Here is a 27,977-nt window from a genome sequence, read left to right on the forward strand (position 1 = left end):
GTGAAATAGAGGCAGCAAAGGGGAAGTGAAGGGGTACTTCAATGTGGCAGCGGCATTTCAAAGAGGCAGCCACCGCACAGCTGATCTCTGGATCAGCCTCCGTACATTTCAAAAGGGCAGCAGTGGAGCCTTGGGTCAGCTGGGTACTCCTCAGCTGATTCTGGGCTCTGCGTGGCATTTCCCCAGAACCCAGGGTCAGTTGGAGAGTGTCCAGATGCTCCCGGGTTCTGCTGCTGCGGGCAGCCCAGGATCAGCAGGGAGTCCCCAGCTGACCCCAGGCTCCACGGCAGCTGCCCCTTTGAAACGCCAGAGCTGATCCTCAGGTGATGTAGCTGCGAGATGTATGAACCAACCTCCAGGTACTAAGATGAATCAGCGTCTTCTGAGCAGTGGGTGGGCTGACACTGTTGGTACAAGAGATCAGTGTCTGGAGCCCCCAGACAACAATACCAGACAGCACATGGCAGGCTTCCTTCTCAGTGGCACCACACAAGGCACTTGTGTGGGTTGCTATATTGTAGTGGCTGGCACAGTTTGATTGGTGGTCATCAGTATCAGTTGAGAGGGCTCCCGTACACTGATGACTCTGTTACTGAGAGACTCAATAAGTCCCTAGCTGCACCTTAAGTCTCCAGAGCGGACAGCCCAATGGTGCCTATGCTAGTGCCGCAGATGACTGCCATGTGGAGCGCCTCAGCTTTAAATGCACTTTTTCACTGTCCACATGCCTGCCAGACTTCAGTGACCTCAGAGGCCACTTTACAATGTTTCTTTCCTTAACACAGGAGGAGGCAATCAGCCAACATATGCAGCATGCTGATCACTGAAGCTGAAGCACTTGGCAGCTGTTTTGAGCAGGAGGACTCAGATGGTGGGTGCAGAGCTGCCTCCGTCAGGAGCAATTTAAGCCTGGCTGCTCTGTCTTCCTTCCTTCTAGGTTTAAAGACCCTGCAAATCTGATACTGAGCCCTTATGCGACTCCCTGAGATACTTCAGGCAACTGTGGAAGGGGAGAGGAAGGGTCACTTTCTGACATCAGTTTCTTGCAGAAGTGGTAGGGTTTGAATCTCAGTGACTGAGGGTTGCACCAGTAATGGTACCCAGAACAGGAGCCGCAGTGTTAAAACAAACACAAAACTATCAGAAACTCACCATAAACTACTAAGTCAGTCTAAATGACTATGAAATCTATTCCAATATAAGGAAAAAGATAAGATGCTCCAACCACCATTACGGGGGTAGGAAGGAACTGAGGAGGTTTGTTGGTGGCTCCACCCTTCATACCAGCACGGGGGAAGCAGAGGGGCACCACTCCGATGTGTACCATGGAGGGGGAAAAAGTCCAACAACAGTGCATGGGGTGCCCATGCACCTGAAGTAGAATGGTCATGTGCACTCCCTTAGACATGAACTATCAACAAGTCTGCCCCTGCTTCTCTTTGCATCTTAGTTTACTAACACTGGTCTATGTCTTGGACTCTGCTCAGGGGCTGACTGGAAGGATGGCCCCTGCCAATACTAGGGCCAATATCACAGTGGGAGGGGATGCTGCCTCAAGCTTCAGCTACATTAGGCCAATTCAAACCAAGGCTCACTCGTTCTGGGAATTAAGGAGCAGACTGAAAGAACCAAGCTTAGTTTTTTAATCTTCTGTGACATTAGTAAAAAAAAAAATCCTTTTGATGTATAAAGAGAGAGAACTTGGGGCTTGATTATCCTCTGCCCTTTCCTGTGTCACTCCTGTGTAAAACACTTTCAGATAACAAGTCATATTCTATACCCACTTGCACAAGTGTAAGCAATTACACTAGGCAAACACAATCAGGTCCTTTGCCTGCAATCACAAACAGAATAAACCAGGAATCCCACATTACGATTTTAGCCAAGCAGGCTGAAACCAAACCACAAAAACCTAGGGCCAGATTTTCAAAAGTGTTCAGTTCCCACAACTGGCCGAGGATTTTTTGTAAAGATTTCAGCTTCCATTTGAGCACCTACCAAAAGAGCCAGGTTTTCAGAAGTGCTCAGCACCCAGCAGCTGCTGTTCTCAAGGACTTGGTCACCAGCAGGCTGAGCTCTTTGGAACACCTGGCCCTATAGTTAGGTGCCGGAATGGAAACGGTGTCCTCTCCACACCTGATCCCCACTGTGGTCACTGAGTCTTGCTGAAAATTCTGCTCTCAGCATGTGGCGTGGCCATGGAATTTAAAGGAGTAGGACAAGCTCAGTTGAATACCCCTGTTATCACAAATCACCCAGAAAACACATTCCACTTAGTGGCAAAAGGGAATTAGCAGCAATAGTGCCCCATGTTGAATGCCTCTATACCCACTTTATAGGTTTAATGCAGAGATCCTAGTACATACAGCCCTGCTCCTCCCTCTCTCTGCATCCAGAAGAGGCTGTGAGGGGGATCGAGCCCTGAGAGAATGGGAATGAAAATGGCTGCGCAACAAAAACTGAATTGCATAACAGGGAATATGTTAGATGGTGGGGGGAGGTAGAGGGCGGGATGCTGGAAATGAACCATATTAATCAGACACGGAAATTCAGAGCAAAATAAGGAAGGGAAGGAAAAGAAAAGACTGAAAGTGCTGAGTGTGAACAACAAAAGTATAGTTAATTGGTTTCCTCCACTCCACCCCAAATCAAAGCAGCTTAGAAACAGAGCCACCCGCTCTTATGACATTGTTCTGTTCACAAGTGTTCTGGGGTATCCAAACTAATAGAGCAAAGGTTGGTTTCCTGAAACTGAAAAACTGCATCATACAGTTGACATACCCCTTCCTGTTAAGCTTCAGCATGTTCAGTGTTCCACGTCTGAAGGACAAATGTCCCTATGTCAGGGGACAGGAATGGGAGGCTTAAGGCCTATCCTTAATTCTGAGCCCAACATGCAGTGAGTCTGCATCACTACTCAAAGCTCTTTAATTCTAGGGCACTGACAGTCATCCTCTGCAGAGGCTAGAAACCAACATGAGCTGATGCATTATTTGGGAATCACTTTGGCTACAGGAAACTCCCATGCTCAGAACTCCCATGTCACACACACCTAACAGGTGAATAGAACCTGCAGCCTGAACAGGCTCAAGGAACTATTGGCAGAATAACTAGAAGGTAAAAGAGATTGAGACCCAGATGCAATTATGCATATGATGTGGCAAAGTCCACAGGAGCTTGCAAACCTCCCAGCCCTCCCAACTGTATTTCAGTGGAGGCCACAGAGCAGCTTTGCTCTGAAGCGAACTATGCTCCCATGTATTCCTGAGCTCCCCCTCTGCTCCTCACATTTCCATCTGTCCCCTTCCCTACTCCACTTCCATGAAAACACACTTCAGACATCAGCTGCACAGGGTGCTGAAGGTGGGGGTTGGCATTTGACACTCTCTAATCTCAGCCTCTATGGGTATGTCTAGACTACATGGCTCCGTCGACGGAGCCATGTAGATTTGTTTATTGGGCAAAGGGAAATGAAGCGGCGATTTAAATAATTGTCACTTCATTTAAATTTAAATGGCTGCTGCACTGAGCCGACAAACAGCTGATCAGCTGTTTGTTGGCTCAGCACACTAGTCTGGATGCTCCGCGGTCGACATCAAAGCCCTTTGTCGATTGCCCCGGTAAGCCTCATCCCACGAAGAATAACGGGGCGGTCGAAAAAGGGCTTTGATGTCGACCGCAGAGCGTCAAGACTAGCGCGCTGTTCAGCTGTTTGTCGGCTCAGCGCAGCAACCATTTAAATTTAAATGAAGCGGCGATTATTTAACCCTAATCTACATGGCTCTGTCGATGGAGCCACATAGTCTAGACACAGCCTATGAGACTAAGCACTTCAACTGTACAAATTGCCTGGGCTATCCTCAACTAGCCCATCAACTAATCCCCCCAACTAATCTTGCTTCTATTTAGGATGGTGTGAAAGGCCCTTTCCCACCACCCCACAGACAAAGCCTGGGTTTAGTTAGCAGTCCAGACACAGCATTTTTGAACTGCTATCGATTGTGGCTTCAGGGTTCTGCACTACACACCTTTGACATAGATCCTGCAGGGTTCCTTTTAATTTTTAGAACTCTGCACCTCTCCCAGTGAGCCAGGAGATCTATCCCATTTTTAGGGGCCTTCCACATTTCCCTATCCTTTGCTTGCTCATTGCCAAAGGGCAGGCCCACCAATGAGAGGAAGTGGGGGCAAAAGGGGCAGTTACCCCAGGGCCCAGGGATTTAGAGGGGCCTGGGGCTCCAGCCACTGTAGCGCCATTCTGCACTCTCCATGTGGCTCTGAACGCTGGAAGGGGGAGGGAGCACACTGTGCTCTGGTGCTGTGGAGGGCAGGTTGCTTCTGCTCCACCCCTTCCACCTGAGGACCTGTCCCTTGTGGGAGTGCAGAGCCAGTCCCCCATTTCCCCACCTTGCCCAGGGGATATTTTTGATGTTTTTCCACATTTCCAAATATATTGATTTCAATTATGACACAAAATACAAAGTGTACAGTGCTCACTTTAGATTATTTTTATTACAAATATTTGCAGTGTAAAAATAAACATTTTAATGTACTGTACCTTGTAAACATACTGTAGTGCAATGTCTTTATCACAGAAGCCAACTTGCAAATGTAGATTTTGTTACATAACTGCACTCAAAAACAAACAAAAAAAACTTATTTTAGGGACAACAAGTCTTCTAAGTGCTACTTCTTGTTCAGCCAAACATGATGCCTGCTTCTTATTTACAATGTCACCTGCAAGGTATAACAGGCATGGCACTTTTGCAGCCAGCACAGCAAGGCACTTACGTTCCAGATGAGTTGAACATTCTTATGCCTCCAGAGGGACTGGCAGACTTGATGGGCCCCTGGGCAAAGTGTGTGTGTGTGGGAGGAGGGACTGGCTCCGTGCTCACAGAAGGGGCGAGGCCTCAGGTGGAAGGGGCAGGGTTGGAGGCAGCCAGCCTTCAGTACTGTCCAGACAGCAATGTGTCCAGACCCCACACCCCAGACAGCTCTCTGAGCTGCCCCAGAGCATGCCACACAATGTTCCAGCAGTGATTTAAAAGGCCTAGGCTTCAGCCATCACGCTTGCAGAAGTAGTGGTGGCCAGGAGCCCAGGCCCTCTTGAATCACCGCTGCCCCCTTTGCCTTCCCTGCCCCATCCCTCTGCCCCCCACTGGCAGGCCTGATGTTCTTTGTGCTTTGGCCACCATTCCAGAGGACATACTTCCATGCTGATGATGCTTGTTAAAACAGTAATGCCTCAATTAAATTTGTGTCTGATCTCCTGGAAGACAATTGTATATCTCCTGCTCTGTTTCACGTGCAGCCTGCCATATATTTCATATTACAGCAGTCTCAAACAAGGACCTGAACACGTTGTGGCTACGTCTACACTGACCCCTTTTCCGGAAGGGGCATGTTAATTTGAGCTATCGTAGTAGGGAAATCCGCGGGGGATTTAAATGTCCCCCGCGGCATTTAAATAAAATTGTCCGCCGCATTTTTCCGGCTTTTAGAAAAGCTGGATAAGAGCGTCTACACTGGCCCCGATCCTCCGGAAAAAGCGCCCTTTTCTGGAGGCTCTTATTCCTACTTCAAAGGAAGTCTTACTTTCAGAAGTCTTCAAAGAGCAACACTATCATGTGTATACCTGAACCACTAGAAACTGAACCACCAAAAAAGAAAATCAACCTTCTTCTGGTGGCATCTGACTCAGAGGGTAAAAATGGACATTCATCAATCCACTCTACTTTGAACTGTTATTGAGCAGAATCTGTCATCATCAGGACTCATGTCCCCTGACACGATGGTTGGAGCATAAAGGGATATATGAATCTTTCAAGCATGAGGAATGTAAATATCTTGTGACACAAGCTACACCAGTGCTATGCGAATACCTATTTTCACTTTCAGGTGACACTGTAAACAAGAAGTAGACAGCATTATCTCCTGACAATATAAATAAACTTGTTTGTCTATATGACTGGCTGAACAAGAAGCAGGACTGAGTGGACTCATGTGCGCTAAAGTTTTACACTGTTCCATTTTTTATTGCATATTTTTATATAATTCTACATTTGTAAATTCAACTTTCATGATAAAGAGATTGCACTACAGTACTTGTAATGGGAAAATGGAAAAATACTATTTCTTTTGTTTTATGCAGTGCAAATATTTGTAAGAGCAATAAACAAAGTGAACACTGTATATTTTGCATTGTGTTATAATTGAAATCAATATATTGGAAAACGTAGAAAAACATTCAAAATATGTAAATAAATGGTATTCTATTACCAGTGTGATTAATCATTTGATTAGTCATAATTATTTTTATTAAACGCTTAAAGCCCTAAATAATATCACATATCAATGGGAGTTTCATGCATGGATTAACAGTAGGAAATGGTCCTAAATACTTTGTGATACTTATTGACAAACCATCCAATTCAAGGTTTCTAATAAGTAAAAAATGATTGGACTCAACCTAAGATTCATGAGCGCTAATTTCTGCCAATATGTACATGTTTGTTTAATTAATGTTTGTAAAATGCTGTATAGCACTCAGTGATTTTATTTGTTGCTAATAGCGAGTTTTATAAATTGCAATTCAAAGACTTTTTTCCAAACCAATTATAACTAGAAATGTCTCTCTGTTTTTCAAAGACTAGATCATTAACATGGTCTTCACTATCTCTTCTCCTCCCTAAGTGGCACTGAAATTAAGAATCCAAGTTGGCCCTTCTGTCCTGTAAAACACTAATGGCCATCTGTGTTTTACTAACCAGCTGTTCAGTGGCAGCATTTCATCCTGAACAATTATTAACCATTTCAGGAAATCAACCTGAGCAATTATGGATACTCACAGTCTGTGATACATTCAAACCTCTTGAGCCACTGACAACAACCTAATTGTTACTCTGAATTCTTCCCCAATCCCACCCTCATTCCCAGCAGGACTGAGTGACAGCCCTCTTCTTATTGTCTCAGAGGTGTGATTGCATCCATGTTGAAGGCACTAGAGGTTATACAAAAGGCATCTTTCAGTCCAAACCGATAATGGGAACAAGAACCTTCTCTACCTTGCAGGTCAGCTTTGGTCAACTCAACTTTGTTAGCAAAAGAACAGAAAAAGCAAAAAAACAAAACAAAACAAAAAACACAGAGGTTAGTAAAAAGGCAGATAAACCAGAACAACATCACTGAAAATAAACAAAAAACAATTGGTATAACCAACACAGCCCTCAGGTAGACTTAATACACACGAGAGGTTCACTACACTGCACACAACACTGACACAGGGGGAGTAGAGGGAAACAGGCAGCCACTGTTGCCATAATCTATCACCACCAGAATGCTGTCTGGTTTTGTATCAGATGCAAAGCACAAATGATAGGGGAAATCAGATTTCTCTCTCGCTCTCTCTCTCTCTCTCTCTCTCTCATGCACGCATGCACACACACACAAAACCAAGAACAGAACAGCAGCATCCCAAGTTGTACTACCAGGTACACAAAAGAACCTCCAGCTTCCTCCCTGGTGTGTTTACTGATCATTTCAGGAGCCACCTTCCCCCTCCTCCCAATTAAGAAATACTGAGAATCCATTTGAATCAAAAATCTATTGGACTTTTAGCATGTGAGCAAGGACTATACTTATTGCCCTGCCACACCAGAATCAGGTGAAAACACAAAGCTGCTTTCCAGCTTCCCATTGGCTTCTTGTTTCAAATGAATGTAGGGCAGATGAACAAGGAGGGATTGACAGTGCTCTCAACAGAGACTCTTCATCCCCTGAATAGGGCCTGGCACCCGGTGGGAAGTGACAGCGGAAGCTTCCCTCACATGCTGCCTCCTGACCAGGTGCTTCACCCGACTTGGAAAGAAACCCACACAAGCTTGAGAAAAAGAGGGCAATTTGGTTTCCATGGCCCATTTATTCCTTGGCAGTCTCAGCAGTGTACATGACACACAGAAAACTGTGATGTTACCAGGATCAAACTAGGACCAAGCTTTCCTCAGAAAAAGGAGCACAAAGAAACACCCCCTCCCTCAAAGGCAGCACTCATGGACACCAACAAGTTCTCCCCGGTGATAGGGAGGGCCCATGTTACAGAGCAGCCACACTGATCTTTGATATTTCAAGCTCTGATTTGAAGTTTTCTCTTTCAGCTTGGAAAAGGAGTGAGGATGGGGGCAGGGAGAAGCTCCTGAATCCCAAGTTACACATTTCTATTACCCATCACTGTGGCAAGAACATTTGGTAAAACACAGGCCCTTGTCATGGGATAAGAAGTATGCACTCACCTTTGTGGCTTATTGTTCTTAGTAAGAGCTACTACTTAAGAGCTGGTACTGGATCTTGGCAGGTGTTATTTTTTCCCTTCTCTTTTTACATTTACTGCTCTGTAAATTGGAATTGGCAATAGGAGCACATGCAGGTCCTGCAGTTCCTATAAAGTTTAACATCTTGAACCTTTGCTATCGTTTTACAAGCCACAGTCCATGAAAGACTCAAGATGGCAATTACCTCCCCTTACAAGGCACTCAGCTGTTTTTCTCCTTCAGAGCACCTCCATTACATAGACCCATAAAATTTCCAAAGGTCTTTCAAATGAAGAGGGACAGCTTAACTAATTTCTCCAGGCCTTTACCTTTACCACTTAGTCCCATAAACAGTCATTTGTGTAGAACAAATGAGGATTCTCCTGCTGCCCAGCTTCTCATCTTCTTCCTACTTGATCCAACAGGCAAGCTCTCCGGAGGAATTTGTGAAATCAGTTTTCATGGTGCCGGCAGCATGCAGTGTTATACAGTACAGAGGGGTTGCAAAGCCGCATCAAACTACTGTTGCATCCATTAGCCTCCACCCAATGGGGCCAATTCCTGATGCTTTACAGAGAGGTGAAGAATGACCATACTTCACCTCATCAGTTGTGAGATATTGAGTGAAATCCTTTTTGACATGATTCATTGATCAGTCTACAAGCATGAGATTCGATTACCTTCCCGAATCCTCTGCTCACACACCTCTCTGTACACAAAATGCATTGGTCAATAAATTATCCAGTCCCAGTGTTTGACTCATGCACTTCATGCAGCAGTGAATTCCAAAGATTAACTATGCAGCGTGGATCTTCCATTTAGTGCAGACATGGCCTCAGATATAACTCTCCAGTAAATATGCTTCAATAGCCTTTTTTTCCAACTGCATCATGTTGCTGGAAGGTTCAATTTTGATCCACTTATAAGCTCTAGATCCTTTTCTGCAGTACTGCTGCCCAGCTAGTGATTCCCCATTTTGTATTTGAGGCATTCTTCCTAAGTGTAGTAGCATACACTTGTCTTGTAGACACTGAGGGCATGTCTATACTTACCAGAAGATGGATGCTACAGAGGTTGATCTTGCGGCATTTGATTTAGCAGGTCTAGTATAAATCCCTAAATTGAACACTAAGGGCAGGTCCCCCCGGCGTCGAGCACTCCTCCTTGGGTAAGGAGTAAGGGAAGCCGACAGAAGCATATGCCATCGGCCTCCTGCAGTGTGGATGCCACCAAAGCTCGGCTTAGGGCAAGCCAACACCAGCTATGCATTTTACATAGCTGGAGTTGCGTATCCTAAGCCATCGTCCCTGGTCTAGTGTAGGGCAGGCCTTATAGAGCTGAACGTTCAGACCCTTGTAATCAGCAAAAGAGCAGAATTTGCTTTCCCCTTGTTTTTTTCTAAATCTGATGAACCCTTTCAAAAAGTTTTGTGGCTCACAGTGTTAATTTACTAGCCCAACCCCAATTTGGGCCAAGATCATTTCTGTTGTAGTTGCCACCCAAGTGTCTACACCAAAGATCCTCCAGCAAACTTAAAAGATAAAGATGAGACTTGCCTAGTGCATGTGGGGCACAGTCATGTCTTACCAATTGACACAGCAGGACCTTACTCTCTGGAGGATTGTGTGTTAAACATCAGCCGGGAACAGATTCCTCACAACAGAGTGCAGCAAAGCTATTGGCTTTGCTAAACACCTTCCAGGAAAACAGAAGCTACCAGCCTAGCACTGACCAGAGCTTTATGAGATCAGGGAACAGCTGTCAAGCAATCTTGGGTAAACAGGATAGATTCAGTCTTTTGCAAAAGGGCTCGGAAAACAGAAGCTTTAGCGGCACAGGCTCATTTGAATTTCCAAGTATGCCTTCTTGTTTGTTTATTTGTTTCACAGTGAAGCATCCATCTTTAGGTTGCAATGAACCCAAGCTTGGCCACATGTGAAGCTCTCTTGGGATATTTCACAAGAGCAGGATCTGCCAACAAATCTGGCGTTGAACCAGAGCCCTCTCGAGATTAAAGCAGTAAGCGGAGCAGCTTCAGCTAAAGAGCTGGGCTGTGCAGCTGGGGCTGAAACAAACCCATATCCTTTGTGAGCTGGACACCAAGGGGGATATGTAACACAAAGTGACCAGTGGGTTACATTTGCTCTGATTTCAGCTTGGGTAATTTCTTTCTGCATAGCAAACTCCTCCTTGCAAAGCCAATTAGATATAGTTCTTCTTGCCTTCGGGTCTTAAACTGTTGTATAGCATTTCTATACACATTCAAGACCTGACATTCTATCCCAGAGGTGGCTCCATTTCAATTAGTCATTCCTGTATATAGGCTTCTGAATGCTTTAGGATCCCTCAGGTGCTACAGAAATAATCCATTGCCTTCCTATAAATGGCATTTATTTTGATCTATTCTAAAGCACCTTACAGTACCCCTAAATGAGGTAGATAAGGGACTAATTCTCCACTGAAATGAAACCACCTCTGAAATGTTCCACATGATTTAGCGCAGTATGTTAAGGAGAATCACGTCTCCGAAGAGGATAAGTGACTTGCTGAAGGATCCCCAGGGAATCAGTGGCAGAGCCAGTACAATAAACCACACTCCTTCCCTGCCACATTCCCCATGGGAATAAAATTCCTATTTAGTGGTGATATGGGACAGGCCCCTGAACAAGTGGTAAACAAAAAGGCTGATCCCTGAGTCAACCTGCAGTGTCAGGGAAGATGTTGGGCACCTATAATTTCAGGGGTGGACAAAGCGTGAAATACGGATGGGGAAATGCACCGGGGAAGAAACCCTTCTCATTCTGGGCTCTGAAGCTCAGACTCTAGACACAGAGAGGTAGATTCTCCTTTGTGCCCAGCAACAGCATAAATCTGCTCTGACTGAAATCAACGCTTAAACTCCCGTAGATCTTCGTGGGAGCAGTTAGGCCAACATGGAGCACCTTTGAAAATCCATCCAGAGGGTTTGCGTGCTGTCTCCTCACTGTTTGGGGACAGGCTCTTCAAGTGGAATTGATCAGAGGGATACATCACTTACCTCCCCCCATCCCTAGTTTCCCTCCCAAAATCAAAAACACAGCACTGAAGATTAGCTCAAAAGTATGTTTATTCCAAAAGTTTTTATATGCCTAAAATGGTGGCATGGAGCCCAAAGGCTGTCTGAGTCCTCAGCCTTGCAGGGTGAGGGTGACACTGCACCCATTGCCATTACATAAACAGATTGTTACAACAGCACCAGACGTACTCTGCAGGAAGTGTAGCATTGAGAGGAAGGTGGGATGTGACCACTATACAGGGAGGCAGTGCATACCTAGCTACCGCGCATCATTGTCCTGGGGACTGCTGGGACATTAGTGGAGCGGAAGGAAAAACAACCTGGTTTCTCCTCGCTCCCCTGGGCTCCTGGGCAGTTTGTATCCCAGGGCATACTGGCAGGGAGCTTACGGTGTTCAGCACCTCCTATGGGAGGCTGAGCTGGGATGACCATGAGGATGAGGTGAGTAACCTCGAAAACTCACGTGCCTGCAGTGGGAATGGGGGGATGAAGATATTGGTGGCCATTCTCACTTCTGCTTTCCAGGTTTTGATTTTCCCCTCAGTGCCACTCAGGGAAGGATATGCCTGCTAGCATCACTACAGGTGACTCGATCAGTGTTCCTGCTATTTTTTTATGTCCATGTGCAGAATACTACACCAATATGGAGAGGATGTGCGACACATCACCCCCATACTGGTGCACATACAATTCTTTCAGCACATGGATGATTTGGAGGGAGGGAGGGAGGTGGAGCCGAGGGGTTTAGAGAGTGGCAGGAGGCTCAGGGTTTGGAGGATGAGGGCTCTGGCTGGTTGTGCAGGCTGACAGATGGGGCGGGGGATGAGATGACTGAGGTGCAGGAGAGAGCTCCATGCTGGGGCCAAGGGATTTGGAGTGAGGGAGCAGGCTCAGGCCAGGAGGCTGGGGTGGGGTTGGGAGTGTCTGGGCAGGTGTCAGGGTGCAGGAGGAGGCTCAGGGTTGGGTGTGGGGAAATAGGGTGGTGGATGGGGTTCAGGGCTGGGGTAAGGGATAGAGATATAGGGTACTTACCTGGGACAGTTCTTGTTTGGTGTGGGGGGGAGGGAGGGAAAAGAGGTGGCTCAGTGCTGCCCTTTGCTTGCCTGCAGACCCCACATCTCACTGGTTGTGATTCCTGGTCAATGGAAGCTGCAGGGATAGCGCTTTCTGGCACTGGAACAGCAGTGTGAGGAGCTAGCTCCCACCCCAGGAAGGGCTGGCCTAGAACACAGGGGCTTTATGAGCTGCGGCCTCTAAAGCCCCTTTTCTTATCCAGCCCTGCTACTGGGGCTGGAAGAGCACACGCATCTCCCATGGCCTCATCAGCTTCCTGCCTCAGCCAGGGGAGAGACAGGTTGCTGCTACGGCCGGGAGAGAGGGGCTTTTTCTGGGCAGTAGCTGCTCCATGAGTGGCAGCTCTGAGCCAGGCTTGTTAGCCAGCTGCATAGCCATGGAACCTTGTACTTGATCCCTGCATTCAGGCAGCACTAGCTCTAGGGCCAGGTTGGCACACTTAGAAGGGACAGTGCTTGGGCTTATGTTGTTGGAATGGCCGGTGAGCTGAAAATAGCTGTTGTAGCAATAAGGAGGGGTGGGGAGATGTATTGGCAGCTACAGCCCTGACATGACACAGCTGCCCCGAGCAGCAGGAATAGGAAAGGCAACCACTCATTTAGACTCAAGCTCTATTGGCTCCAGTAGTGATTCTGTTCCTGGGGGAGGGCAAACAGTTCGTGTCACTTGAGTGACTCCTCTTTGCTGAGCCAGGAACAGTGACTGCTGGCTCTGAAGATAGTGTTCACCATCCCTCTTCAGTCAGGGGCAGGGCTGCCAACGGGGGGAGCAAAGGGGGCAGTTGCCCTGGATCCTGATGATTTGAAAGGGCCTGGGACTCTGGGCTGCTACTGGGGGAAAGCTAACCCCCCAGTCCCGCCCCTTCTGCCTGAGTCCCCACCCCGTCTGGTTGGCCCGAGCCAAGCTCCCCACATCTTTGCCCAGAGCCCAGTGAAGTCTGTCACCAGCCTTGGTCAGGAGCATGGGCTGGCCTAAAGCAGGGACCTCCAAAAGGGGAAAGCAAATAAAGGGAACCTGAAGGAGGAGCGCTACTAACAATCCCACATACAACAACTGCACAAGCTGTAGATTTTAAAACTACACTTAACAGAAACCCCTGAGAGGAGAGCAGGGTTTTCCTGGCAACGGGATGACAGTGAGGAAGAATCCAAAGGGGCATTTTGAGAAAGGCAAAGGGACTTTTCCTGAACCCTGTAAGCAATACTGTATGAGAGAGAGTGTATTCACACTTTTGGCACCTTGGCTGCAGGCCTAACAGGCACAGCTGCAAGCTCTTAGAGCCCAATGCAACTTCCAGGGGAAATATCCAGATTAATGAGCCCCATTAAAAATGTACGGGGAGGGGAGCTATTATGTGCCACACACCTATGCTATGAGAACAGGGTTTATATCAAGGGTCTTCTCTCACCCCAGGACACAAATAACTTCCACCAGTTATTGAAGGATTTACTTTTACCCAGCACCAGGACTAGGACCAAACACTCCCTGCAAACCAGAACACCCAACTGGGGGGGGGGGCTGTCAGAAGGATTTGGGTTCAAGTGGAGCTGCTTCTTTGAGGCATCACAGATCCTGATGGCTTGGAGGAGATAGTACTCCTCTGGAATTTCCAAAACTGCCAGGCAACAACCCTAGTGGGAAGGAATGGCATTTCCAGGGGATGGAGGCCAATTGTTAGCAATTAGCATGGTGGGAAATGTAATATACCAGCTGGCATGCTTGCGTGTGGATAGAAGGGTCTCACCCTACATGTGGGCCATGTAGCAGATGGGATCCACATGCATTAAAGCCCTGTACAGGAATTCACACTGTGTGTCAGCATGTGAGACTAGTCTGCTCTGGATGTGACTGCCCGCCTACAAAGGAGACATAAGCCAGAACACCACTGACAAGCCAACAGAAATTATCACGTAACTCAAGTGGTATGGACCTATGCTTTGGGTGTCCTTATCCCACATGCATGTGGTCAAGTTACTGGTCTTACAATCAGACTTTTTATTTTTCATTGCTAGAGGTGTGACCTGGATAATGAGTTATTCATTTAAGTGCTAGAAATCACTTTATCTGGATGCCTCAAAAAGCACCCTCAGCCACTCTCCAACTCTTTCACTATGGCTGTGTCCAGACTCAGGGGTTTTTTTCGGGAAAAGTAGCCTTTTTCCGAAAAAACTTCACCTGCGTCTAGACTGCAGCCGCGTTCTTTCGAAATTAAATCGAAAGAACGCGGCTTTTCTTTTGACGGCGGTAAACCTCATTTCACGAGGAAGAACGCCATCTTTCGAAAGTGCTTCTTTCGAAAGAAGGCGTTCTTGAATGTAAATAGGGCTTCTTTGAAAGAGAGCATCCAGACTCACTGGGTGCTTTCTTTCGAAAAAGCGGCTTGCTCTTTCGAAAGTTCCGCGTGCAGTCTAGACGCTCTCTTTCGAAAGAGCCTCTTTCGAAAGTATCTTTCGAAAGAGCCTCTTTCGAAAGAGGCTTGCAGTCTAGACATAGCCTATGAAGCCCACTTCATAAGAGAAATGCTTTCTCTGACTTGTCCTCACTTCCCAAACTCTCATCCCTTTCTCCAGGCCACCATGTGGTCTTCAAAATGTTTAGTTTCATGAAGTCCCAAGAGAGGCCCTGTGGACAACTAGTGACCTGCAGAGCACAGCTGAGAACCTCTGCTCCAGAGCTAGGCAAGACATACTACAATAAGTGGCTCTGTAGAAAAAGCACACAAGGAGCCTACTATTCACACCACACCCAATATCTTTTCATTGCTGAAGAAACAATCCAAGGGGACTATAACTACACAACAGAGCCATTGGCACCACTGGTCACCCCAACTCAGACACTACACAGACAGGAGGTTGCCAACCTGGCAGTTACAGGCTGATGGCAGTGAAGGACATCACAATGAAAGCAAACTGATGAGATGGCCTGTAAAGTTGGTGAGTGGCAGAGCAAGGGGCAGCAAAGATATAAGGGGGGCTGCCTGAAAGGGGAATGCCTTGAAAGTGAGTTGTACCTTCACATCCGCGCTCAATCTGCCCACTGCGGTGGAGAGCGTCATTGATTAGATCGGGCAGACGCCCATTCAAGTCCACCGATGCTAAGCAGCCCTGAAAGCCATCGCGTGAGGCTACTAGCTTCGGGACGTTGCTGTACATGCCCTGAGCCAGACCAGCAATGTAGAGATCACCTGGAGATATACAGGGTAAAAAGACAAAATCAAAAGGAAGTCAAATAAACACATCTTCCTGACTTGCGTTTACCCAGTATTCATTAAATGCACTGCACTACTAGAGAAAGCAGCATAGCCGGAGCTGTGCATGGTGATCCCAGAACCCGCCTCAGCTACCCCATCTCAGTGTACATACAGAGTCCACTGCTGTTCCTGTCATGGATCCTCACACAACCTTGGCAACATATCCACACCCTGAAATAAAGCCTCATTTGCCATTTCTGTCCTGGGCCCTCACAGCCTGTAAATGAACATCAGCCTCAACCAGCTGCTCCACATATTGTTCAACTTGTCCAATTCTATCAATGCCCTTTGATTCTGGTGACCTGCCCTCCCCACCCTAACTTTACTAATGCATTTCCATATGGTTAGATAACACCCAATTATCAGTCCTGTGCTCCCCCATAAACAGTGGTTCTCAGTCTTGACACTCTATGCATCCTGTATCAGAGGGGTAGCCATGTTAGTCTGAATCTGCAAAAGCGGCGAGGAGTCCTGTGGCACCTTACAGACTAACTGAAGTGTTGGAGCATAAGTTTTCATGGGCTTACGCTCCAACACTTCAGTTAGTCTATAAGGTGCCACAGGACTCCTCGCCGCTCTATGCATCCTGCCCTTCTAGATCTGCCAGTGCTGTATTCGATCTAGAACAGATGAATGCTGAATCGGCCTGTCCTAACCAAAGAAAGATAACTGTGTAAGGAGTAACTAGTGTGAGCATGCATGACAAAACAATCTCTGAAGGAATAAGAACAGCAAACTATGACACCGAGGCTGTGTCCAGACTCCATGCCTCCGTCGACGGAGGCATGTAGATTAGCCAGATCGGAAGAGGGAAATGAAGCCGCGATTAAAATAATCGCGGCTTCATTTAAATTTAAATGGCTGCCCCGATCTGCCGATCAGCTGTTTGTCGGCAGATCGGGAGAGTCTGGACGCGATGCCCCGACAAAGAAGCCTTTCTTCATCGACACAGGTAAGCCTCGTGAAACCAGGCTTACCTGTGTCGATGAAGAAAGGCTTCTTTGTCGGGGCATCGCGTCCAGACTCTCCCGATCTGCCGACAAACAGCTGATCGGCAGATCGGGGCAGCCATTTAAATTTAAATGAAGCCGCGATTATTTTAATCGCGGCTTCATTTCCCTCTTCCGATCTGGCTAATCTACATGCCTCCGTCGACGGAGGCATGGAGTCTGGACACAGCCTTAGAGAACATGCCAACAGAGTCAGTGCACAATTAAATTCAACCCCCCCCCCCCCCCATCCCCACAACACATTCTGGACCTTCCTTTCCCTTGTGCATGATTATGCAGCTTCCTCTTGGCTGCTACTGCTCTCCCGCCCTGCAGGCCCAAAGGGCCACTGACATCCTTCTGAGATTTACCTTTAAGGTCAAGATTTTTGGCACCGTTGATAACCTGAGTAACAACCCGAGTGTCCACTTTTAAGCTGTGGGTGTTACTGTTGTCACGGGTGATGACCACGTTGTGCCACTGGTTGTCATTGAGGGGTCGATCGCTGTTGCCCTTGATGACGTTAGGGCCATTTCCAAGGTCAAACACATAGTGTATATACCTGCAAGCAACACATATGTCAGCTCAGATCATTTGGAGAGTCCAGGGCCACTGTTGGTTTTAATCCAAGCACAGCTAATAGCCTGTTAGACAAAATTCAGTGAATTTGTTTGGAAATAGGATCATGTTATCTAAATATAAGACAGATGTAACACATCAGAGATTCCACCCCAGCATGCGTAAATGGCAGTCAGGAATGGAACTGAGGAGTCCCAGTCTTTTGCTTAACCTCTCCATCATATGCCTCAGTTTAAAAAAAAAAAAAAAAAAAAAAAAGAACAAAAATTGACTAGCCAGAGGGGACTCTCTGTGAATGCACATTTTGAAGTCTATCCACAGCATGACTCAGGCTTCACCTTCAGCAAATTCAGCACAAAACTCACTCACCCTTTGACTAGCTCCACTGCAATGAAATCGCTGCCATCACCGCTGTTGAAGAGGATGAAGCCATCGGCAGAGGTGGTCTTGAACTGGAAGAAAAGGTGCATGGAGGTGTAGGCCTGCAAGGTGGCCAGACTCAGATAGCTGCTCTTGGTCTTGAAGGTAACTGGGTCAGCGATGATGTTGCGGAGGCCGAAGCGTGCTTTCAGCTCACAATAGTCAATGTCGCCGTTCTTGCATAGGTCAATGTAGAGCAGCCCATTAAACATGAGGCTCTGGAGGTGGCCGATGAAGCTAGAGGGGATGACGGAGATGTACCGCTTCTCTGTCATGATCCCTGTTTCAATGTTGTGGAACTCCAAGCGCGTGTGGTCACCAACCATTGTACCTGAATGCCACAAACAGGAGGAAAGATGTAGAACTCCCAGCATGGTAGGGGATTGGTAACAGCCTAAGAAGGAATTCACCTTCAAGATTCCAAATCAGTAAGTATAAAGATATCATCTGGTAGGCAGCCTCTGCGTGACATGAGTTGGGGTGGAGTTCAGTCCAATTCCTATCAGACAAGTTCCCACACTACAAAAGCCACCAGCACTCCTACGGGCACTCTGAAAAGTGGAGAAGTGAGTGGGTTGTGGAGAGTGAACTCCCTGTTCCTCTCTAAGGGTAGGTCCCTGCTGGCCTGGGTTGCTAACGGTTTGTCCTTCCCTAATGACTCTAATGACTCAAATAACCTCATCTTCACATCACTGCTTGATATAGAGCCTAGAAAGCCCTGCTGAATCTACTTCATTATCTCAGAGACTCCATCCTACAGAAACAGGGCAGACACACTCATAAGAGCCAGATGTTCAAGGGTACCTCATTTACTAAAACAAGCAGAAACTTTATCACTCCTTTACAGAGAGTGATGAGAGCCAGCAGATGCAGAGAGAGAACGAAATGGAGGACTGATAGAAGAAGGTGGTAATCAGGGAAGGAGCAAGAATGAGATTTCATTCAGCTTTCAGGGGAGTCACTTAAACATATTGTTTGCTGAGCTCCTACAGCATGCTCAGCACTGAAGAGGCGACAAAATCCCTCCTCCAGGGTCTTACAATCCAATGGCCCATCACTTCTCACTGCTAGGTGCCCTCAGCTCCAAGCCAAACCAATTGAAGTTGAAGGTACTCAGCAGCTTGCCAGATCAGGCCCGCTGAAAAACCCGCAAACAATTCAGACACACTTTTGAAATAAGTCTTCTCGGTTCCTAGTTTGATGATTGATGAAATGAGGTTAAAAAGAGAGAGAGAGAGAGAGGGAGAAACAGGGAGACAGTCATAAAAATGATAATGTGTAAAAAATTCACTCTGCTGCTCCACACAAGGAAAATGGCCTCTCCCGCTGTCTGATGTTATTCTGGTTGTTGCTTAGCTCTGCTCAGCAGCATGGTAGGGGGTTAACGCATGAGCAGGCAACAGATAAGACAGCCTCGTTAACTTCAAACATCAAATTACTGCATGGTCTGCTTTCTACATGGCTTGGTGATGAATTTTCATTCTTCAGTATAACAAAGTATCTAGTTACAGGACCTTAAAGCTTATTTAGTTAATTACACACACATCTTGTATTTCTATATCAGTACAGACATGGCATTTTAGTTATATATTATGCACAAAAACAATGTTCAAAGAACATTAAGGCTGCAAAGCCAATCACTCACAAGTTAGGAAATGCAGAAACTAAATTTGCCTGTGCACCTTAATTCAGCTCTCTTATGCAAATAAAGATAGTGTTAAAATGCACATACTATTTCCCCTCAGCACCTTTATGCCTCATTCAGTGCACGGAATGGACTGGGCTCAATTAATGAACAGCTATTCAATATTTTGTTTTCTCCTCACTGCTCAGTGTGTGGCCCTTATGCTTACTTGCTGCATGCTATTCAAATCCTGCTCTGAAGACAAAAGGATTATACTTCCTCATTTTCTATACTATTCAAGAGCTTCATAGACTACTGTGAAGTGAGAGGGTGATAGGATCTCCACATTACAGATGGACAGCTGCGAGACAGAATATGATCAGGTGTAACCATTAGTTTGGTGTAGCCAGTTTAAAATGACTTGGACTTGATTTTTCTGGATATCTAGCACTATTTAGCACTGTATATAGTCAAGCACATCTTCAATGGACTTCACTTGCCATTTTGAGTTCTCAGCATTGCTGCATATCAGGCCCTAGGTTCTGATACTGGGCTCCTGGAAAGTGAGAAACACATAATCTGTGACCACCCATTAAAATTTGGTTTAAGTGATCCCTAGAGCAGGGATTCTCAAACTCTAGGTCGCAGCCTCTAAGGGCAAGCCTCTAACTGGCTGAGAGACACTTAGATCTGTACTCTGCAGGTACAGACAATCGCAGCTCCCGTTGGATTCTGATTGCCGTTCCCGGGCAATGAGAGCTGCGGGAAGTGGTGTTCTGATCTGCTCTATTTCCCACAGATCCCACTGGCTGGGAACAGTGATCTGCAGCCAACAGGAGCTGCGATCACCCATACCCACGGAGGCACAGGTAAACAAAGCATCTAGCAACCAGCTCGCAGCTTGCTTTGCAAGCTGTGACCCAGAGTTTGAAAACCCATGCCCCCTAGAGGAACTCTCTGGTACAAAATACAGGACTATGTAGCACTTTAAAGACTAACAAGATGGTTTATTAGATGATGAGCTTTCGTGGGCCAGACCCACTTCCTCAGATCAAATAGTGGAAGAAAATAGTCACAACCATATATACCAAAGGATACAATTTAAAAAAAAAAGAACACATATGAAAAGGACAAATCAAATTTCAGAACAGAAGGGGGTTGCAGGGCGGGGGGGAAGGTAAATGTCTGTGAGCTAATGGTATTAGAGGTGGGGAAAGGTAAATGTCTGTGAGCTAATGGTATTAGAGGTGATAATTGGGGAAGCTATCTTTGTAATGGGTAAGATAACTGGGGTCTTTGTTGAGACCCATGCGTAGAGTGTCGAATTTTCGCATGAATGACAGTTCAGAGGATTCCCTTTCAAGTGCAGATTTAAAAGGCTTCTGAAGCAGGATACAGGTAATTAAGTCGTTGAGACAGTGTCTTTTCTGGTTGAAATGGCAAGAAACTGTTTTTTCTTTGTGATCCTGTCTAATATCTGTTTTGTGGGCATTGATCCTTTGGCGAAGTGTCTGAGACTTTGTCCAATGTACAAAGCAGATGGACACTTTCGGCACATGATAGCATAAATTATATTTCTGGATGCGCAGGAATATGTATTCTCTGGTACAGGCAGTAATAGGATCCAAATCACCAGAGCAGCATTCAACAGCTTTATTCATGAGACCCATCCCCTCTGTTACTACACGTCTCCCAAGTTCTGCAACAAACAATGCAGGGGACCTAGATAAAATAGCCTCCTTTTCTACATAACCAAGATTCATCCTCATAGCAGTTTCATGCTGTGCACTACTTAGGTGTCCCTGTAGAAAACAGCAGCATGTCATCGTGTAGTTCAAGACTATCATAATGCATAGGAACGGGGGGGAAGGGGGAGGGCTGCACAGACTACTATAATTCTGACATTTCCTAACTTTCAGGTGTTTAACTTTGCAACAACAACATGCTCTTAACATAATGTTTTGGAGATGGATACACACAATTTTAATATTTCATGATTTCTATTTATAAGTTGCATTTTATGAAAAATACGCTTTCAATAGGCAGTTTTCTTTGTGCACCTTTTGGAGCAGTGTTAGTCTATAAGGTACCACTGGACTCCTTGCTGTTTTTGCTGAAATAAACTAACAATTGTATTATGGCATAAACAACTCACAAAAGCTTATGCCACAATAAAATTGTTAGTCTTATAAGATGCCTCTGGACTCCTTGTGTTTTTTTCCTGAGCTGTATGATCAAAGTGCCATCTAGTGGCTGTTACTAAAAATCACTTCCAGAATTCCTCTAAAGCAAGAGAACTGTGTTACTTTCTAGCACAGAGGCAAAGTCACAAATTCATTCCAAGGCTGAAAAATTGCCTCTTAAGCAGAATAACTTTCACACTGGAATATTGATTGCACCTTTGCTAGTTCTAGCAAGGAACAGATGGGGCTCACTCATGTTTCTGGACAGCTCTCTCTTAATTTCTTACCACATGATCGAGTGTATATTTACCACCAATGATTTAAAGTATACACGTGATCAAGTACTTTGGACACCCCTCTCCTCCTGTGCTTACCTGTTAGGCCAACGTAATACCCAAGGTCATTTCAAACTCTCTCACTTGTCTCATCTTATTGCTGAAGTGTTTATCTGTTAGTTTGCTTACAACCAGGTCCTGTTCAGATTCCAGAAGCCCCCGCCTATAAAGAGGCACTTAAGTAATCCCCCAGGAGCTTCTATGGGGAGGCCCCATGGAATTTGGAAGAGAGGCTTCTAGAACATGACTGACCAGGATGAGTTGGAAGGGGGCAAATGCTGCCGTAATTCGCAGCTTCCATGCTGTTTCTTCTCAAGTTGCTAACTCGTATGATTCTATCACCGCCCTCTCAAGATAGACAGTATTTCTCTGTAAGCTCCAGCTCCCAGAAGCATGTGATTATGTGAGAATCTCAGTTTTCCTTTAGAAAAGTTAAAATATGTTTCTAGTTCCCATGGTTGTAGGGAAAGATGGAAAACAATGAACCCCAACAGATCAAAGACCTCAAGACCAATGAACCCAACGTTTTTTTTTTAAATTGCATGATTTTAAGCCAATTTTAGGGTGGACGAGGGGAGAGTACCTAACATTTTTGAATGCTTAGGATTGGCAATATGGGTCTCATTCCTCACATGCTGAATGCAGGCACATAACCAACAGCCAATTAAGATAATTCCTTCCATCACTAACAATTCTATGGCTTCCTTCTTGCTTTTTGGGTGACTTCAAGCCCTTGTGAATTCTCCTTGACGCATCTCAATTCCCAGGGTTCACTCTAGCGTCACTGGCACTACAATTGGTTAGGGAGAAAAAGCCTTCTCCCCCCCTCCCCACCTCCCCCACAGGCTTTTCAACACAATGATCTCAGTTGAGAAGCCTTCACAGAAAGATGGAGGAAAGAAAGCGGAGAACAATGGGAGACAGTAGAGATACCAGTACACTGCACTCACCCTCAGCTACATCATCATCGACAGTCAGCTTGAGGCTCTTTCCACGCCGCACCACCCGGACTGTGTGCCACTCGTTGTCATTCAGTTTCTGCCCAGCATACAGAGTTTCAGGTCCTTTGCCTGGGGACAGTGATAAGTACAAGAGTTAAAGACCGACCCTACTCTACTGCAGTGCCTGCCTGATTAGGAGAGTCACCAAAATCACCCTGGTGTGAGACTGACTATAGTTTAATCAGAAGCTGGCAAAGGGACCAGTGCTCAGAGCCAAACCCCAGCTTCTACCCCTTTCCCACCCACAAGGGATCAAGATCATAATTCTCTGTATGCTAAGAAGGCACATGCATAGAAAGGTAGGTGAAGGGCTAAACACCTTTCCTGTGTCCTCCAGAACTCATCATTGCCAACATAACTTCATGAAGTGTAGCACAATGCTTGAGGAACATGCTGAGGGTGGGAATAAGTCTGGCGTGAAACCAGTGCAGAACTGGAATTCTGCTTTATTAAGTCTCTGTTGGCAGAACAGCAACATGCCACTAAATACGAGAGACTCCACACAACTGTTTCTTCTGGGCACTGGGCCTCCTGATGCTTACCATAACACACACCAGGATGGTTTCGGCCTACAAGTCTCCTACCAAGACCAAGCACCCACTAACTTAACTGACTGATTGCCAGAGAACCAGGAAGCAAACAGCCTGCCTACAGACTCTCCCAGCATTCTCAGCCATGCCCTTCCCCCAGATCAGGGCTTTTCCTTTGGGGGATTTTCTCCCATTAAATTTAAAAAAAAGAGAGAGCAATTTTCCTTGCAAACAATGCTCCTGAAGGGAAACCAGTCAAACAGCCATTCCTCCCCATTCCCACAGATGCCCACCTTTAATCCCCAAACTTCTGAAATGTGAATTGCTCACAATTCCAGAGCTGTGACACCGTGTGCATATCAGCCAGCGAATAAAGTTCAAATAGTGGACTGTACTAAATTCAAAGTGTACATGTGGGTTGCAGCTAAGCTTTGAGTTGCTTTGGCACAGGTGTGTGTGGGAAGCCCATGACAAGTACAGCAGAAAGTGATGCAAGTCAGGACTAAGCAGCATTGGCAGACCTATGGCAGGGGAACCCAGGAATCAATGAGTAAGACAGAATTGATGGGCAGGAATCATAACCGACATAACAGGAGCTGCTGTAGGTCAAGACTTTGTGAGCTACCCAGATCACTAGTTCACTTTATAGTCAATTGTCATAGGAGTTGCCCAGTGTGTTCAGAAAAAGTACAAATGAAGCCGTGAAAAGCCAGTTAGAACAAATAATGCACTCTCTCATGGTGGGCAGGAAAGTCTGATTGTAACCAAGTGCCTACTGCCAGCCAGCTTGGATACAGACCAAAGGAAAGGCAGAGCTGCCAGTCATTGGTGTAGTGAGGAGGGTCATCTCTCTCCTTCATTGAGAAACCACCCTGCAGCTCCACTTCCTAGCTTGTGCCATTTGAGTGACAAAGGCACTCCAATGGCATGAAAATGAATTCCATGTCTGCAGGGCAGGTAGGTTGCTATGGGGCCCAAATTCCGCTCTCAGTTAAAATGGTGCAAATTTACTGAGGCTCAATGGAGCTGTGGGAGATTGTAAAATAGATGTGAGAACAGAATTTGGCCCAAAGCCTATACTATGAAATGATGTATTGAACTAACCAGCAAAGGTTCTGGCTGTGCCAATACAGAAAGCTCCTTCGGAAACCCAACATATGCTGCTCTGCAGTGACTACAGGAACACAGTGTCTCCTCTTCCAAGTATTGCTTAGAGGTCACTGCTGTTAGGACACTTAACTGGGGCTGTGAATGGAGCTTTAATGGGGGTAGTGAATATGGGGTAATGCACACACCATGGAGGAAACAGAAGGCAGAATTTCTTGAAGGGCAGGTTGACAAGACTGAAATGATCCAATACTCATGTCTAATGCTCCAGTCTTGGCTTACACTGCATGCACATTGCGAGGAGTCTTAGTAAAGCAATGTTTAGCGCTTATTGTACTTTCAGATGCAAAGCCATCTTTTCTATACAGATATTGGGACTCTCTGGGGTTTAGTCAACTGAGATGACGGTCAGAAATACGACTGTGTAAAGACACAGCATCTTCTCACTCACCATGGCTCAGAGCCACAGCTTCTGATTGTTCTGAAACAAATGAGCTCTCCCCGTTAGTCTGATAGAACTGACAGAGCTATTTGAATAGCCAGTTGGGTCCTGTTCTGCCTAAATCACTATCATCTCTGTGCAGTGTAGCATCATTAAAACAAAGGGTGATACAAGCAAGTAATCTGTCAGGAGTTTGTCGGGCTGATTCAACTTACTGCAAATAAATGATTGAGAAATTCCAGACTTTTTTTCTGTTCAGGAACTGGTCCTGATCTCTGCCAGTGAATTTGCTATTTAACAATTCTCAGCCTAAGGGCTGCTGGGGGACTGCTCTCTTTGATAATCAAGGTCTGTGATTGATCCCCTTTGTGATCCTTCATTAGATGAAACTTCTCCAACAGAAGAATAATTAATACCATTCTCCACACGTTGAGCCCCTGTTCTGTATATGACTGTGGATACTCTTACAAAGGGAATCCATTTCCTCAGTCTCCTTACAAACAGAAACCCATCCCATATGAAGAGTCAAGAATAAGAGGCCACAAGCATAATCAGACCGAACAAATGTTTGCAAATGAGAATGAGTGTTCACAAACACCATTTCTGCTGTATTGAGCCAGCTCAGGACATTTGCACAGTCAGCTGATGACTTGCAAATGAACAAACTAACAAACTAGGCTGCATTTCTGCAACTGATAGCACACTGATGAACTGTTGAGCCTATTTAGAGCCCACTTATTCCAATGTGTCTTTGTATGGTATAGCAACCGACCCACACACGATCAACTGTAGAAGCAGGGCTGGCTATGCATTGAGCGTGAAGGTGTGAGTGGTAACTAGTGATTTCTGAGTAAAACCATGTTAGAGAGGAGACAAGCACTTTCAAATAAGTTATCCACATGCATAAAAGATGTGAGCTGCTTTTCTCCAAGCAGACACCTACAGTTCAGTCCCCACCTGACATCATCCGTGCTCAGTTACAGCACCATGGCAACTAACTGTGATATCATAGATAGAACAGGAAAAACTTTCAGAGCAGATGGACAGTGAAGAAACTCAAAGCTGCACCTCGCCCTGCATACTAAGATCCCTGGCAATAAAAGAGGAAGAAGAGAAAGAGGATACCAGCTATGAAAGCGCAATTGCTGGAAATGTTTTCTATTTATAATGTTTTTGATGAGATGGCAGCTGGTTCTTTGGCAATTTTTGCACATTACTTATTTTTTACGAGCAAGGAGAAGTAAGAGGCAGAGTGAGTAGCACTGAGCAAGAAGAACAATAACAGAAGTTTTGCCTGTGTGAGAAGTTAAATGTGAAGGTGATGGAATTTCACTGCTGTCTTTTAGGATGACACATTGCTCTACCTGTGGAGCATCTTCCTAACTACTTATAGGGATGACGGACACTATGTATCAAGTGCATCAGGGGAGAAGAGGCCCCCATCTCACACGTTAAAACTTGAAGGAAGTGGCTTGGTGAGTACTTCCTTAATGTTCAACGAGTGATTTCATGATAATTCTGGAGCAAGACCTATCCTTAGGTGGCTCATCATTTGCTAACACACAAGTTTTGCAACTTATTGGAGTTTGCAGCCACTGCTTGACTAGGCTGCCACTTACAAGTTGGGCTCAAGTGGGTCCCTTCAGCCCAAGTGTCCTGAATGTCTATAAAACAGTGTTTTAGACAAGACTCCCTCAGGCTGGTTCACAGACGTACTGTCCTTAGACTTAGCTAATGAGAACCAACCTAACTGAAATAAGGGCTGGTCAGAGGGATTCATCAGCTAGGAGCATAAGCAAACTCATCTGAGTAGAACTGACTGCTGACCAATAGAATGGTCCTGCCATACACAATTCCCCCACCCCACACCTCAAATGTACCCCATATGCTCCAATGATTCATTAATTTCAGTGGAACAATGGCAAAAGTGCAAAATGGTAATGCAAGGCTAGCCGTGAAAGGACAACCCTCTTGGTCTGCAAAAATATGGCTGCAGGACCTTAAACATTTACAAGTTAATAATTTGACCCAGTTATAGAATTAAAATTGGCCTCTATGAGATTAGAATTTGTTTTCCTATGGAATTACTGTGTAGATTACTCAGGAGCAGAGAAAGGTCCAACACCATCTGTGACTGTTGGAGCTAAGGAGAGGTAGCAAGAAGACAAAGTGACAGATCCTGGGGAGGCCTCCTGCTCACTGCAGAAATAAAAATAAACTATTGCTGTGTATTGATAGTGGGACTTTAGAGAAGACCCACAAGAAACCTTAAAAAGAGACACTGCATAGTATTTCAACACTACTTTGATGCCAGAGATGAGTGGGCTACAAAAGTTGGGCATTTCCATGCCCATTAGACACAGAACAGTGCCCTCCTGGAGTTCAGTCAACATCCCATGGATTCAACCAGCATGAGAGCTTTTCCTCCATATGGAGGGATCTGGAACACCAGAAAACTGGTTTTTCATTAGTAGCAACATACTTTGAAACTGTACTAGCAAAAAGTGAGTGTGAGATTATGGGAGGTACCAGGCAGGTGCTTCCTGCAGTGGAGGTGTGTTAATAGAGACTCTATATAGCCCATCATTAAACTTATGATGAGACTAGACTAGTGCAACTGCTAAGCACACTCCCACACTGATGTGGCTAGAAGATAGAGGATGTGAGGGAAGCCAGGGAGAAAGGAAGGTATCTGTTTGGGAACTATGGGAAAGATTAAGTCAGGGTGTTACACAATGATCTGTGCCATTCTTACTGCTAAAACCAAATCTACCATCTTTTTCCTAAGCCAGACTTAGGGTTCTTTTTTAAGTCCCTTTTAGAATATACTCTATGCACAGCTCCCCTGCTAGGACTTCTATTTATTCCTTAATGCACTGACAGAAGTGGGCAAGGACTGGGTGAGGCAAATCGGGAGGAAGAATCTGGTGTGATTTGGAAGCCACCAAATAACTTCAGCTTTGCTTATGTCGCTGCCTGACATCTAAGGAGTTGTCTTGAAGGACAGCTTGAATGTTAGATTAAGAACAAGGCTTTAATGCACAGCTAGCTGCAACCACAAGTCCCTTCAACTGGCATC

At 45.8% G+C, this 27,977-nt stretch overlaps 1 protein-coding gene and 1 long non-coding RNA gene across 3 annotated transcripts in view; one reads left to right on the forward strand and one right to left on the reverse strand.

Moving 5' to 3' along the window:
• Positions 1 to 27,977, reverse strand: part of NRXN3 (neurexin 3) — a 1,560,739-nt gene that overhangs the window by 817,756 nt on the left and 715,006 nt on the right. For both annotated transcript variants that reach the window (XM_089778404.1, XM_089778402.1), the window contains 4 exons: positions 22,769 to 22,888; positions 17,626 to 18,007; positions 17,049 to 17,239; positions 15,449 to 15,622 (listed from right to left, as the gene is read on the reverse strand). In XM_089778404.1, the coding sequence (XP_089634530.1) occupies positions 15,449 to 15,622; positions 17,049 to 17,239; positions 17,626 to 18,007; positions 22,769 to 22,888 (867 nt within the window). The remainder of the gene's footprint in view (positions 1 to 15,448; positions 15,623 to 17,048; positions 17,240 to 17,625; positions 18,008 to 22,768; positions 22,889 to 27,977) is intronic.
• LOC112544631 (uncharacterized) overlaps positions 26,191 to 27,977 on the forward strand; it is a 42,058-nt gene continuing 40,271 nt past the window's right edge. Inside the window, exon 1 of the long non-coding RNA XR_012903362.2 lies at positions 26,191 to 26,373. This is a non-coding gene — a long non-coding RNA (uncharacterized LOC112544631). The remainder of the gene's footprint in view (positions 26,374 to 27,977) is intronic.

This window comes from Pelodiscus sinensis, chromosome 5, assembly GCF_052426305.1.
Source record: "Pelodiscus sinensis isolate ZL-2025 chromosome 5, ASM5242630v1, whole genome shotgun sequence".
In the NCBI taxonomy this organism is placed as follows: Eukaryota; Metazoa; Chordata; order Testudines; family Trionychidae; genus Pelodiscus; species Pelodiscus sinensis.